Source organism: Rhinatrema bivittatum, chromosome 1 (assembly GCF_901001135.1).
Source record: "Rhinatrema bivittatum chromosome 1, aRhiBiv1.1, whole genome shotgun sequence".
Classification (NCBI taxonomy): domain Eukaryota; kingdom Metazoa; phylum Chordata; class Amphibia; order Gymnophiona; family Rhinatrematidae; genus Rhinatrema; species Rhinatrema bivittatum.
The window spans coordinates 197,087,493-197,102,129 of record NC_042615.1 but is presented as its reverse complement, the minus strand read 5'-3'; the positions used below and the strand labels follow the sequence as shown (position 1 = coordinate 197,102,129).

Below are 14,637 nucleotides of genomic sequence, written 5' to 3'. Positions count from 1 at the left end.
ATTAACATTTATTAAAAACTATGTTACCGAACCTTATGGCACCTATGTAAACTGAAAGATTTTAATTGCATTACTTTATGTGCCTTACTGTAAACCATTGTGATGGTACCCACCTTAACGACGGTATAGAAAAGATTTTAAATAAATAAATAAATAAATAAAACATAGGCGACAAGGAGCTCTTAGCTATAAAGGTAACCTTGGAAGAGTGGCACCCTTGGTTGGAAGGGACACAACACCAGTTCATGGTCTACACAGACCATAAGAACCTTGAGTATCTGCATCGGGCACAACGACTCAATCCTCGTCAGGCACATTGGGCCTTATTCTTCACTCGATTCAATTTTATTTTATGCTACAGACCTGCCAGGAAGAATCTCAAGGCCGACGACTTATCACAGGTATTCGAGTCTACAGACACTTCTGATGACCCACAGTTCATTATCGAGCCGTCACGCATCCTACTGTCCGCTACCATGACCATCCCTCCCGGGAAAACTCTGGTTCCGCCGCACTTGTGGAAACAAGTCCTGGCGTGGGCTCATAATTCCCGCTGCTCTGGTCATCCAAGACAATCCCGGACCTTACAGACCCTGCGCCGATACTACTGGTGGCCGAAGGTCAACAAAGATGTCCGGGCTTACGTAGAGTCCTGCCAGTCATGTGCTCACCACAAGAGGATCCCCGGTTCAACCCCAGGCTGGCTTCAGCCTTTACCAGCTCCCTCAGAACCATGGACTCATTTGGCGACCAACTTTGTGGTCGATCTGCCAGTATCCAGTGGCAATATGGTCATATGGGTGGTCATCGACCGGTTTAGTAAAATGGCGCACTTCGTTCCCCTCCCAGGGTTGCCGTCCGCACCACAGTTGGCCCAGCTGTTCATCCAGCACATCTTCAGTCTACATGGCCTACCAAGAAGTATCCTTTCGGATTGAGGCCCTCAATTTACTGCCAGGTTTTGGAGGGCCCTCTGCCAGAAGTTCGACGTTACCTTAGACTATACGTCTGCTTACCACCCACAGATGAATGGTCTTGCGGAGAAAACGAACTAAACCTTAACGCAGTTCCTCCGTATTTACGTCAGTGAGAAACAGGATGACTGGGCAAGTCTGCTACCATGGGCAGAATTTGCACTCAATTCTCATCTTTCCACGACTTTCCTCGCCATTTCAGATAGTGTATGGGAAGCAGCCACGCCCGCCGCTGCCAGTTCCCATTTCAGTTATGTCCCCGGTAGCCCAACTCTCTGCAGACGAATTACACCGCCTGTGGATCGCCACACGGTGCGCGCTGATCAAAGCCAGTCAGGCGGCAAAAAGGTATGCCGATCTGCGAAGAAGACCATACCTGCCTCTCAGGCCGGGCCAAAAGGTATGGCTGAGCACACAGTTCATCCGCCTGAAGCTGCCAACAGTGCGACTGGCCCAATTTATTGGGCCGTTTCCCATCATTCCATAGGTTGGTGCCATATCGTATCAGCTCCATCTTCCACCTTCACTCAAGATACACAAAACGTTCCATGTTTCCCTCTTGAAGCCTCTGGTGTTATCATGGCCTTCCAGTATGCCTCCAATTCCCCAACCTATTGCCTCCGAAGATGACCTCGCCTATCAAGCCTGAGAGGTCTTGGATGTGAGAAAGCATAGAAAGAAATGGGAGTATCTGTTAGCTTGGGAGGGGTTCAGCCTCGAAGAAAACACCTGGGACCCATTGGCCAACATCTTAGACCGGGGCTTGCTTGAGCAATTCCACAGAGACCATCTGTCTAAACCCAGGCCTCCGGGGAGGCGCCCTAAAGAGGGGGGTACTGTTGTGGCCGTGGAAGGCCACGACCATGGCCCCCAACCTTGTCCGCGGTGGCGACCCGCTGCAGCAGCTTCGGGGAAAACCCCTGACCTGGTGCCCATCGCTCCGGCGTGGGTCCCTGAGATGGCCGCCGGGTGGGGAGCCATCCCTGCTCCCTCCTCGCGGTGGCCGGCAGCCTTTCCTCCGCAGAGGAAATCCAAGATGGCCACCACCATCTTTAGGCATGAGGCCACGCCTTCTCCCTAGATTTAAAGGGGCCAGGCCCCTTAACTAGTTACAGCTGTTCCTAATGAGCCAGAGCAGAGGAAGTATAAAGGGAGGCTTCCTCTGCTCATTCCTTGACTTGGCAACGTTCCACCTAGTCAAGTCTGCCTTGCTTTGGTGAGTCTTCTAGTGCTTTGATCCTTGTTCCTGTCTCGTCTTGGTGTTCCTGGTTCCTGACTTTGGACTGGCAAGCGGTGATTCCTGGCGTGTGATTTCGGACTGGCAAGCGGTGATTCCTGGTGTGTGACTTCAGACTGGCAAATGGCGATCTCGTGGTGTGTGACCTCGGACTGGTAAGCGACGACCCTCTGGCACTTGACCTTGGACTTCTTCTGGACCATCCTCTCCAAGGGCCCACCTAAGTCCCAGCAGCTCGGGTCCCTACGGGCTCCTCCCAGGGGGACCACGGGCTTCCAGGGGTAAAGCTCCAGTTAGCCCTTGCACCGAACTCACGACTCCTTGACCTCTCAAAGGTCCACCTAAGTCCCAGTGGTCTGGGTCCCTACGGGCTCCTCCTGGGGGGACCGCGGGCTTCCAGTGGCAAAGACTCATTTCCTCTCCTTGATGTCACGACTCTTCGTCTGCTTCCACAGTCGCCTCAGTCTCCAGTGCCGAGGGTCAGCTGGTCACATCTTCTGTTCAGCCTCGCCACCCGACGAGAGAACCTACAGATCTTCCTCCTAAGGTATACCATCCTCCCGTCGGCCCAAGGGTTCACAAGCCTGAGCATAACAATAAGGCCAGCAATAGAGAAGGATCTTTCAAGTGTAATGGCAAGCTTGGTAAACTTGGGAGATGGTACTTGAAATTTAAACAGATACCCATTTAAACAATGAATTATATAGACGGTAACTTTTAAAAAGGCATCCGGCGCATATGTGCGCGCATTCATCGGCCTGCACCCAGAGTCGTGGCCATTTTATGACATACACACGTATATGCATGCATGTAATAAAACAGCCTAAACACACACACATGTACACGCAATTGTAAGTGGACCAGCACCTATGCGCACAAGTGCTGCTTCTATCGCATAAATGTGGAGATTTTAATAGACATGCGCGCAGATGTCATTACCAGTTTTCCCAGTTTGTTCCCAGTTCACCCAGGTAAGAGGCCAGACTTCCAAATCCCCTAGTTTAATAGCCTCCCTTCTCCCTTGTTAGCCCCGTCCCTTAAATACCCCGCTGATCTGTCTATTTATCTTTATTTTATAACTTACTCGTCATCCATAAAAGAAGTAAAGTTACGCGGCAGGGGACACCGGCGCGTGCCTGTGCGCGTAAGTATTTACGCACTGATTTGAAGTTGAAATCCGGGAATGCCCATGCCCTGCCCAGACTCCACCCACGCCCCGCCCCCTTTTTGGAACTTTTCATTTGTGCGCAGCGAGAGATAAGTGTGTACTTGGGCCACTTTTAAAATCTGCTCCGGGCACACCAATCCGACCCGTGGGCATATCTCCCAATTTTGGCACATGCCAGGCTTTTAAAATTCACCTTATAAAGAGCAGCCTGCAGCTATGTGGGGGATGGGGCAGGGGAGAAGAGGGAAATGCCCCTTTGACAGGCCCTTGTGCTCCTTGGCACCTCCGTAGGTGAACCTGCACACTTCCTAGGCTGGCCAATAGCAGCCCAGTTTGCCCCAAACATGAGGAATTATGCAGGCACTCAGAAAGGGGGAACCCAGTATTTAGCTGCAGCCTGACTTGAGCTTCCCACAGCAGTGCTGAAAAATTTGAAACAGTTAAATGACTAAACAACAAGGGGTGAATTTTCAAAAGAGTTACATGCGTAAGTAGCATCTACTTGCTTATTTGCTATTTTATAAATATCAAACACGTGCATGTATTTTTACTTTCACAGGCACAAACATGCATGTAAAAAGGGGGGGCGGTCTAGGAGTGTTTTGGGATGGGGGCCAACATTTACAAATCTAAGTTGCTTTTTTTTCAACTTACTTGCATAATTTTACACCTGCTATACTGGTTGGGTGAGCTGTGGGGAATTCGGGCTGAAGGAAGCAGGAGGGACTTGATGACCTGGAGAAGGACTGGGCCAACTGGTAGAGCAATTGGTAAAACTGATCGTGTCAATTACCTGCGCATGTTTGAAAAATTACTGACTTATGCGCATAAATCCCGATTTATGCAAGCAAGTCTTCCTTTATGTTTTGTGTGTAAAATATATGCGCGCACATTTTTAAAATAGCTAGGAAAGGTATGCACCTTCAGTGCATTGACATACTCGCTGTCAAGACATTGAATGTATTCATGTGTAAGCGCACATGCACGAGTATGCTGTGGGGTAAAGATAATGTGCACACGTCTGATACACACGGGTCGTAAATTTGCCCACAGCCACATATGTATGTATATACCGCCGTGCGCAATTGTTGTTTGAGAGTTCCTCCAAGCTTTTGCTCAGTGTTTAACCGTTTAACATTGTGCATCCCTAATTTGGGCACTCTCCGTGTTTTATTTTGCAACATGTAAAGCTTTAGGAGCACTTAACTAATTAATTAGTTCAAGTGGCTGATATGCCCACCTGTCTGCAATTCTTGGGCAGTGCAGGTAAGTGCATAAGAACATAAGAACATAAGAACCTGCCATACTGGGTCAGACCAAGGGTCCATCAAGCCCAGCATCCTGTTTCCAATAGTGGCCAATCCAGGCTATAAGTACCTGGCAAGCACCCAAAAATAGTAATTGGCCCCTGTTACCACACCAATTATATAAATATTTAAGGTCACAGAGCAGAACTGTTACCAAATCCAGTAGCTTTATTATAAAACTCACTGCAGTGATTATTTATTTATTATTTATTTTTAATTTTTCTATACCGAAGTTCCTGTACGAATACAGATCACACCGGTTTACATGATAACAACAAAAATTCGCTTAGGAATGTTACATATAACAAATAACATATAACATAGAGCTACATAACTAAGGAGGCATCCAAATATGAAAAGAATTTTAAACTTAATATATAAAGCAGAACATATCTTAATATAAACATGATATATAGTATAAACTTAATATATAGTAAGCAGAACATATCATATCGTATCAATTAACTTCTCGTAAATTAACTTCTCATAAATATGTATCGGTGGAAAGCTATGGAAGGGTGGGTGGGAAACAAAGTGTGAGCCAATTACGGTGGGAAGAGAGGGGGAATAAACAGTCGGAGGTTGCCAGATCTAAGAGACTATAAAGGCTGGAATCTGGATTATGAGAAGAATATGTCTTTGTCATAACCATGCAAGACCTATATTTAAAAACCAAGGAACAGTGACAAAGTATAAAATTAATGCAATTACCAGGATTTTTTAGATTTAATTACTTGCCTTTCTAAACTTAAGCACAAGGCAAGTTACAATTCAAATATACTGGTAGGTCTCTTTCCTAGAGGGCTTACAACCTAAGGGGGTTATTTACCAGGCCGTGTTAGGCATTTAGCATGCGATAAATACCTTGCACTTGTGATTATGAAGGCATTTTAAATTCTACACATTATTTTACCCCAGTAATGCTCATATTGTAATCAGTTGCTTTGTATACAAATGCTTTGCAAATGCCTGCAAAGCAGCTCATTACTTGGCAATGTCATGTAAATAAAATATCACAGCTTGGCTGAAAAATTGCAAGCCGCATTCTTTTAATGAAAGTTAGTTATAACTTTGGAGTTGTAGTTAACTTTCTCAGGGAGCACAGGGTCTCAAATGTGGATCCCAATGCTCCTGGAGCTGTCAGTTAAAGGGCCAGAGTGGCCTGAATGAACCCACCACTCTCAATGTGTGGAAATCCCCCTGAGAGATCTTGTGAGACCACATTCCATCCGCCTACTGCCCCTAAAGGCCCAGGGCTCAATTTTTAAACAATTAAAAATAAATACATTTAGTAAAGACCTCTCCCCTTCTTTCCCAACCCCTAGAAAAAATAGCCCACCCCCATAAGCATCCAGACCCCTCCACCCCTGCCAGCCTATAGGAGCCTGGAGCATCCTAGCTGTTGCCCCTCTGCAGTCTGAGTTAAAATGGTGCTGGCTGACTGTATGTCATCATATGTCTGTGATATGGAGAAAGCCCTGATGACTAGAATTCATAGTATTGATGTAGATTTGTATTCCACTTTTTGGAACTTCAAAGCAGATTACATTGAGGTACTTCCCTATCCCCACAGGGATTATAATCTAAAATGTTTTACCAAAGTATGTGTTATACCTAAATGTGTTACTTCAAAGTTTGTGTTGCGAATCCTCCCGTGGCCGGAGCCATGGGAGGCCTCTTACCTCGTGGCCCGGGCCGCCAGCATGCTGGCATGGCTGGAGCCGAGCCGCAGTCCTCCTACATGGCAGGAGGCCGCTGCCTACTTCTCTTTTGCCACGGCGGGATCCGCAGACTTCAGAGCCCTTCTGCACGGCATGGAGCCACTGCCCATGCCATTCCACGGCGGGTCTCCGGCCTGTTCCTCTGCAGCAGGACGTCGCCTTGCTCTCCCTTTTGAGCGGCAGGATGCCGCTGCTTCAGCATCAGGGCCTGCATGACCCATCTTCTGCTCTGGCTCCTCCTCGACGTCTATGTCCAGGGTCCTGCAGACTTCCTGTTCCTGACCTGCTAGGGGAGGGCCCGCGTCTCTCTCCCTCACTTAAAGGGCCAGTGAGGGAGTGGTGCCTGTGATGTCATCAAGGGCGTCTTCCTTCTTCAGCCCTACAAAAGGGCTCAACTGCCACTTCATCTTCGCCTTTGCAACGAGCAAGTCTTCCTTGAGACTTCCTGCCTTCAGCTCCTGCTTGGCCTTCCTCTTCGTGGGATCCCTCGTCACGATTCCTGGTCTCTGCTGATATCTCCGTTGTTCCTGACTTTTGATGTCTTCTTCGTCCTGACTTCCGATGTCCGTCCTTATTCTAGATGTCCAAGCCTTCGTCATGATCCATCATAGCGTGGTCCGTGACCAGCCCGGCTGGGTTGGTAGGGCGCGCTGCGGCACAGTGGTCTGCGACCACCCTTGCTGGGGTGTGTAGGGCACTGTTGGGTCTATTCTTTCGATGGAGCCGAGGACCTCTATGTTCCTGTCTTCCACCTCCTGGCCTGGAGTCTTCTGGATGTCCGCTTCGTCCATCCCGGCTGCTCTTCGTTGAGTGTCCAACGAGTTCATCCTGATGTCCTGAATTCCACCTGGAGTCCTTCCTGTATATAGTCCTCTGATGCTCTGGACTCCAGCTATGCCTAGCCCCCGGCGGGCTGTGCTCCGGTGGATAGCCTGAGGGCCATTCTGGTCACCGCAGCCTCCTCCCCGGCTGTGGGCGTTAGCTCTCTATCCGGAGTCTTCTCCATCTTGAGTTTTATCCTGTCCCAGATGTTTTGGTTCTGGCTCGGCTCCTAAGCTCCCTTCCATCCTCGGTCCAACTTCTCTGGCCTGTTTTGTCAGGCCTAAGAAGCTCCATCCAAGATGGAAGTTGCCTCAGGCGTCACTCAGATTCCTTCTCATGCTGAGTTTTAGCCTGATCCTCGTCCACGTCTGACCTTCATCTACGTCTGATCCTTCATCTACATCTGATCCTCGTCCACTTCTGATCTTCGTCCAAGTCTGTTCTTCGTCCCTGATCTCTGCCTCATGCCCGGCCTTCCGTCTCTGCTGCTCCCTGAAACAAGTCTGAAAGGGCTGGGAACGGACGGAGGACCATTCAGAGACCACTATTGCGTTGGTGGTCTCCCGGAGGCGTGCAGGTCTGGTGAAGGTCCCTGGGCTCCCAGTTCCCAGACTTGAGCCGACTTGCTGCAAGGGCACACATCTTCTCTTCTTGCTCTGGGAGCGCCCCCTTGCACTGTCTTCCACCAAAACGCAACAGTTTGTAATGACCTAAAAGATGAATGCTACTTTTGTAAACTGTTGTGATCTTCGCTTGGAACGACAGCATATAAAATAACTAAATAAAAAAATAAATACAAATAAAATAAAATATTTCTGGAAGACCTGAACTGTCTATGAGTAGTTTAAATGTTACAGCTATTTGTAAGACTCTCAGTCAGAAGTTACCTCTTGGGTGGATACAAATTAGTATTTGTCGATGTGTTTCACGCTAAGCAATATATGTTTTTAGGCCAAAGAGTGGCAATGTTTCCTGATTTATCTAAATCTGGGCAATAGAGGTGGAAGTTGTTTTTTAATAAGAAGCAGGAAGTGGTCTCCACAGGAACCTCTTTCAGGCTTAGATTTCCTTGTAAGTGTGAAATAAGATTAGAGGGTAAGACTTGCCTGAGTTGAATCTATTTATGCAAGCCAGGGCAAACAGTGTGTCTGTCCTGTAGAGCCTAAGTTTGGCTGTGAAATTTAATGCCTTGAACCTGCTTGTATGATCTATGTAATATTGACTTAGTTTCCTGTGAAAGCCCCTTCCTCTGAAGTCTAATTAACATGGGAAAGAGATTTCTTATTTTTGGGGGGTGGGGAGGGTATTGGATTTTGGGTTACAATTAATTTTGTATATCCTTTTCCTTTTTCTCCACTATGTTGTTGCTTTCAAGAATTATCTTTTTTTGTTAAGATGAAAATGTATATATAATTATAAAAAAACAAACAAACAAAAACCCACAACACATGAAGTGTACGTTAGAATGAGTGGAGTTGTGATTCTTTCTTAGTCTGTCTATTTGTGAAGTCTGAACCTTTGATCCCTGGCAGCTTGATGGTGCTGTCTCCAAATCCCAGAGGGGAGCAGATGCAGAATTGAACCTGTAGGAAGTACAAATAAATCCGGCCCAGACCACTGGGAATACGTTTTTCAAGGACATTACAATTAGCAGCCAGGGAGTGCTGGCATTTTGAAAACACTTGCTGATTCAGGACAAAGCATACACAGCCATCAGCAACCACGGGATTGTTTCTGCCACTCCTCCTGTCAGTTCTTGAATGGTGATGACACAGCAGTCTTTAAGGCCAGGTTTGCGGTGGGCACGGCCACTAGAGTTCTACTGTACGGCCACACACATCTTAGAAAGTTGGCTAGGAGCCCAGCACAGGAAAGGGTTGAGTATTAGGGGCTGGGCTCCTGCTGAATAAATCACACCACAGACATGGAAGAGTGCTTTAGTGGTTAAAGCAGCAGCCTCTGAATTAGAGAAGCCAATGTTCAAATCCTGCTGATGCTCCCTGAGACCTTGGGTAAATCACATTCCTCTCTATTGTCTCTGTTACAAACGCAGGGGTTCATTTATTAAAGTTTAGTAAACCTACTGGTAAAAAATGATGATTTATTAGCCCCCAACACATTTCCGTGATGGTGACCCCCCATAGTCTGGGCCACCATATAGTTAAAGCACTTGAATGACTAAAAGTCTACCCCCTCAAAGTGTAAAAAACCCCAGGAGTCTTGTGAGACCTTCATGTCCCATCCTAGAGGCAGCCCTATTGAATACATTTTTTAAAAATTAGTTGAAAACAGTGAGGTACAGATCCCTCTCCTCTCTTCCCAACCCTGTCCCTTTTTCAAAATCTCCCCAGCCTCCAGAGCCCTCTGACTCCCTTCCCCACCCTGGCTTATCTCCAGCACACCCCTTGGCCCTGCCTTTCAATTCCAGGTGGCCTAGTAGGACTTGGAGTGCTCTCAGGCTCCAAGTTCTACGCCATCTCTGAAAAAAATGGCGCCGACTGGCTGGTGTACAACTTAATACCCCTATCATGTGATAGGGGACACAAGCTGAAGACTGGCCATTTTTTCCAGAGACTGCATAGGGCCCTACTAGACCACCGGAAATTGAAAGGAAGGGTCAAGGTTGGGTGCTGGGGTGGGCTAGAGTGGTGGAGGGGGTTCAGAAGCCAGGGGATGGGGTCAGAAAGCTGGGGAATTTGAAAATGGGACAGGGTTAGGAAGGGAAGGGGGGGCTGTGCCACATGACTTTCAACTAATTTTCTAAAACTTTTTTGCACTGGGGTCTCCAAGGGCGTGGATCGGTGGGAGACATGGAGGTACTACAAGACACCCATGTTTTTGTAAACTTTGTGTGAGTGGGGAGGAACTTCGGGCCATTTCAGCCCTTTAACTCATTGCCCCGGGAGCATCCCATTGCTCTCAGGTAAAGTTAGCTACAACTTTAGTTTTCATGAAAATAACACAGCTTATGATGTTCAGGCGAACTGCGTTATTCCTTTGCATAATATTGCCTAGTAATGAGTTGTGTTACCTATATTTGCATCCAATCCAGCTCATTGGAGGATAATACTTGTATGAATAAAGTGTTTACTGCATGGTATTCGCCAACTGCAGCTGGGTAAATATACCCCTTAGCTTGTAAGCCCTCTAGGGATACAGAAATAACTACAGTATCTAAACATAGTCCGCTTTGAAGTGTCATGAAAGGCAGAATATAAATTTAAAAAAAAAAGAAGAAGACAGGCTACAGAAACCACAGCACACGGAACCAATCAGAAAATAAAACATAAGTCAAGAATTGTACAAATCAGAATCATAAAACAATGAGTAAATGAGTTCTAAAACTATTTTCAGAATAATTTCTCAGAAAATGTTTACAAATTTTCAGATGTCCAGATGTCCAGAACTCCAGGCGCTTGTTAACACAGCAAACAAATGATGAAAGCTCTGTTTTGTTGGGGTTTTTTCTCATGTCATTTTGAAATTGATATGAAATTGAAGTTCATTTTTTTGTATAAAATTAAAATTCATCAAGGCACAAAGTATGGTGTGATTTGTTTACCTCACAAAAATAGCTTTAATCAGGATTTATTGTGTTACTAATTACAACAATATATTCCCTATGACCCATTTTATTATGTCTGTTTATTTTTTGTGCAGATTTCTTCATAATTGTTCAACCCAAATATATTTAATAAAGGTATGCACACACCATGCACTATATTTCCACTCAAGTGTTATTATTTATTCACCAGATTTCCCATTCCTTCCCATTTTTTTTTCCCCCAACTCAAAATTTTCCAGGAAATGTACTTCTCTACCAACTGCACACGTGAGTTTTTATTAGCTGTGCATTTGAATTTTAGGTTTAATTATTCCCCTGTCCAAATCGGAGACAAATGCCCCAGAAAGTTCACAATATAAGTTTTATAATGAAGGACATGGAGGTCAAAAAGACTTGTCAAAGCAGTAGCATAGTCCTGTTATGGCTGGTAATTTTCTACCTTTGCTATTTGGATTAAAGTCTATGTGCCTTAAGATGATGTTGTGAATATCTTAGAAGAATAAAGGAAGACCCTTAAAATGTAAAAGCGTTTGGGAATTATACGAGTCTGAGCACTAAGACACAGTCTAGATTCGAAGACCTTCTCTGACCTTGTGGGATTAGCTAGCATAAATCTCCATTGAGTTTTATATGTCTATTCATATACTGCAGTCTATTTTGCTGCTTGAAATGCAGTGAAATGCAGTAAAAGGAGATATGAGAGCTGCCTGCTTATGGTGGTTAATTGGTGCTATGAATGTTTTTAACAGAAAAAATACTGGGATACAAATGCACAAAATATAGATGAAGACTTTTGTGTTTTTTCCAGGGACTCCTGTGGAAGAGGCAGTATCAAAATGCTAGAAGACATACTGATCTCTAAAGGGTTCAATTATACATGCACAGACAACTACAGGTAAATTGTGTGTTAGACTTATAAAGTGCTTTTATTACTAATACGTAGATATTTCAAGAAGGACTTCATCTAAACTACAGCTTTTTTTCCCTCTTTTTTTGGGGGCAATGCAAGCAAATTTTCAAAGGGACCCCCCCCCCCCCCCCATCATTTGAAACTTCCCGGGCCAGCAGTGCCTTGGGTACTTTACTGCCTGTGGACTCTGCAGATGTGAAGATTTTAAAACAAAATCCCCGTGTTAGCCCCGGCCTCCAGCCTGCCCCTTTGTTGCACTGATAAAAGTGAAACAGTGCAAATATTTCTAGCTTCACTGGGAGAAGGCAATTTTTAACCCTCAGTTTTATCCAGGGTAACTGCTTAATTATCTGGGTAAAACCTCAGATGGGGTCATTTTCAAAGGCATTTCTGTGGGTGAAATAGTGTATTCCCCGCAAAAATGGCCTTTTACAAAATTGCCCATCCCATATCTGGATAAACCAAATCATGGACTGCCTGTATACCTGTAAATTTACCCAGACTGAGTGCAGGCAGTCTTGAGCTCAAAACTGGGGAGAGGTTTCATCCTTTTGGATTATTAAAAGCATCTGTGCAAATTTTCCCAAAAGCTTTCCACATCATAATAGCAGATGTTAATTATGTGCAAGTAAAAGTGGTGGGATAATTTTCAAAGCAGACTTGTGCGCATTAGCCCGCTTTGAAAAATGGGATCTGCCGGGTACTTGTGGCCTGGTTTGGCCTCTGTTGGAAACAGGATGCTGGGCTCGATGGACCTTGGTCTGACCCAGCATAGCACTTCTTATGTTCTTATGTAATGTGCTTACTTCTGAAGATATGCGGGTGAAGGTCCCTGAGCTGCTGACATACGCAGGTACTTTTACCCATGTATAGGGTGGGCACTAATCAAGAAGCCAATTTATATGGCTAAAACATAAATGGCTTTGATTATTGCCTTCTGTGGGGGAAATTTTCAAACAGCCTGCATAAGAAGTCACACCAATTTTCAAAGCAGTCTTACGCACAAATGTTTGCTTTGAAAATTATCCCACCACCTAAAATGTTTGGACAAATTTTCCATGAAAATTTCCATGCACACTTTAAAATCCAAAAGTATGTACATTAAGTCCAAACCCCCTCCCCGACTCCACCCCCCCAGGAAACGCACACATAAGTTTGCCCACATATTAGGTGGGCAGTTTTGCAAAATGCCATTTCATTTCTCATTTCAAGCAAATTAAAAATGCATCCCTAATGCCATTCTCAATTCAATCTCGCGTGTTTGTCGAATGCTGTAGACGAATTTCTGTACAGTTTTTAAGATGATGATGCAGTGGCGGGGCTGTTTGGAGGATCCACGATGCACTTCAGAGTGCTCCGTGCGGAGGAGGAGATCACATCGACTGTTGGAGGTGATGATTTCGTAACATCAGGCATAAGTTAGAGAGCAAATATGCGCATACGTTGCACCAATTTTCAAAGCTGATAGGCACGCGTTAAGTCCACAGCAAAACTACCCGCATACATTTCCATCTGCTCAGTGCATGTGGTTTGGCCTAGATGATTTACACACACGCTTTTGAAAAGGAAAAAGTGTGCACAGATGCCCCAACTCCATCCAGACTCCACTCCCTGCCACACATCTCTCTAGGAGTGTAAAGTATATAAGAATACATGAATATACGGTCGCACAGTTTTCTAAAGAGCCATTTCTGCAAGTAAAGCGCAATTCTACACACAAAAGTCCCTTTGGAAATTACCCTCTCTGTGTTTAGCTTGACTCATTTTCTGTTCTGTCTCCCCTTTGATGATTTCATTTTACATGTCCAGCCCCCCTGCTAGGAGGTTTTTGCCTGGGTTGTTCTAATACTTGTTGGGTTCCTAGCTGGATGAAAAGATTTGTAGCCAATTAAATAATTCTTCTTTCCCTGTTTCTTCTTTGGTTGCAGACCTGTAAGGGCACTCCAGTGTGTGGACTTCCCTCGTCATCCCGAGTGTGCCATTACTGGTGACGGTACTGTTATTCAGCCGTGGATGACCCTGTTTCTGCCATGGCTAATCATGCTCTCAAACTGTGGACAGATATGTTTCAGGGGAGCATCACCGAAGAGCGGCACCATTTCCAATAATACTCCATCATTTCCATTTTCAAAGTCCAATGTCAATCATGTCAAAGCAAAATATATATTTTAAAACTGTTGTTTAGTAATGTGCACTATATACTAAAATGTTATTTACTTCCATTGATTTAATATTCAATTCTCCATACACTTTCAAAAGGCTATTTCCCATTGAAGCATGGGGAGGGCAATTTTCATAGTAACTTCTGCAGGTAAAATAATTTACCCTTGGAAGTGGGGGCTTTGGAAATTGCCCATGTTGTTCAGAGGCACCCCAGGGTGGGGAGAGATCAGGCTATGCAACAATGCACATAGTCTTGCTTAATCAAAACTACACACATTGTTTCTGATAGAAAAATTACCCACGGAGAAGGCACACACAAATCTTGTAGGTAATGTTTCCTGGGGTAATAATCAAAGAAGAGTACCCATGTAGGGCTTACACCAATGCAGGTAGTTTGATGATTGGCCCCCAGATGTTATTTTAAAAAAAAATGTATATTTATAAATTTATACCACAAATACAAACAAATTAAATCTACTGGTACAGAAAAAAGATCACATTGGTACAAGAAAAAAAAATATAAAACATGAATGAAGAGTTTGGGAACCTCCCCTAAGAAGAAAAATAATTTCCATACTCCTGCAAGTTCACTGAATTAGGAAGATCCTAAACAGTAGTAAGGAGGTCCCAAAAACTGCCCCTTACTAGAGGCTTGACATTCCCCAGTTGGAGATTTTAACAAGACTGTGCCCTTGTGGTTCAGGGTCCTTCAGGGGTAATTTTTCTCATGAGAGGTGAGGGAGGGGCCTCCTATACTGGGAAGGCAGCTG

At 45.1% G+C, this 14,637-nt stretch overlaps 1 protein-coding gene across 1 annotated transcript in view; it reads left to right on the top strand.

The window, feature by feature from the left end:
- LOC115080235 (ADP-ribosyl cyclase/cyclic ADP-ribose hydrolase 2-like) overlaps positions 1 to 14,043 on the top strand; it is a 116,875-nt gene extending 102,832 nt beyond the window's left edge. The window contains exons 7-8 of the mRNA XM_029584390.1: positions 11,603 to 11,689; positions 13,633 to 14,043. Of these exons, the coding sequence (XP_029440250.1) occupies positions 11,603 to 11,689; positions 13,633 to 13,876 (331 nt within the window). The 3' untranslated portion in view covers positions 13,877 to 14,043. The remainder of the gene's footprint in view (positions 1 to 11,602; positions 11,690 to 13,632) is intronic.
- Positions 14,044 to 14,637: the final 594 nt, after the last annotated feature.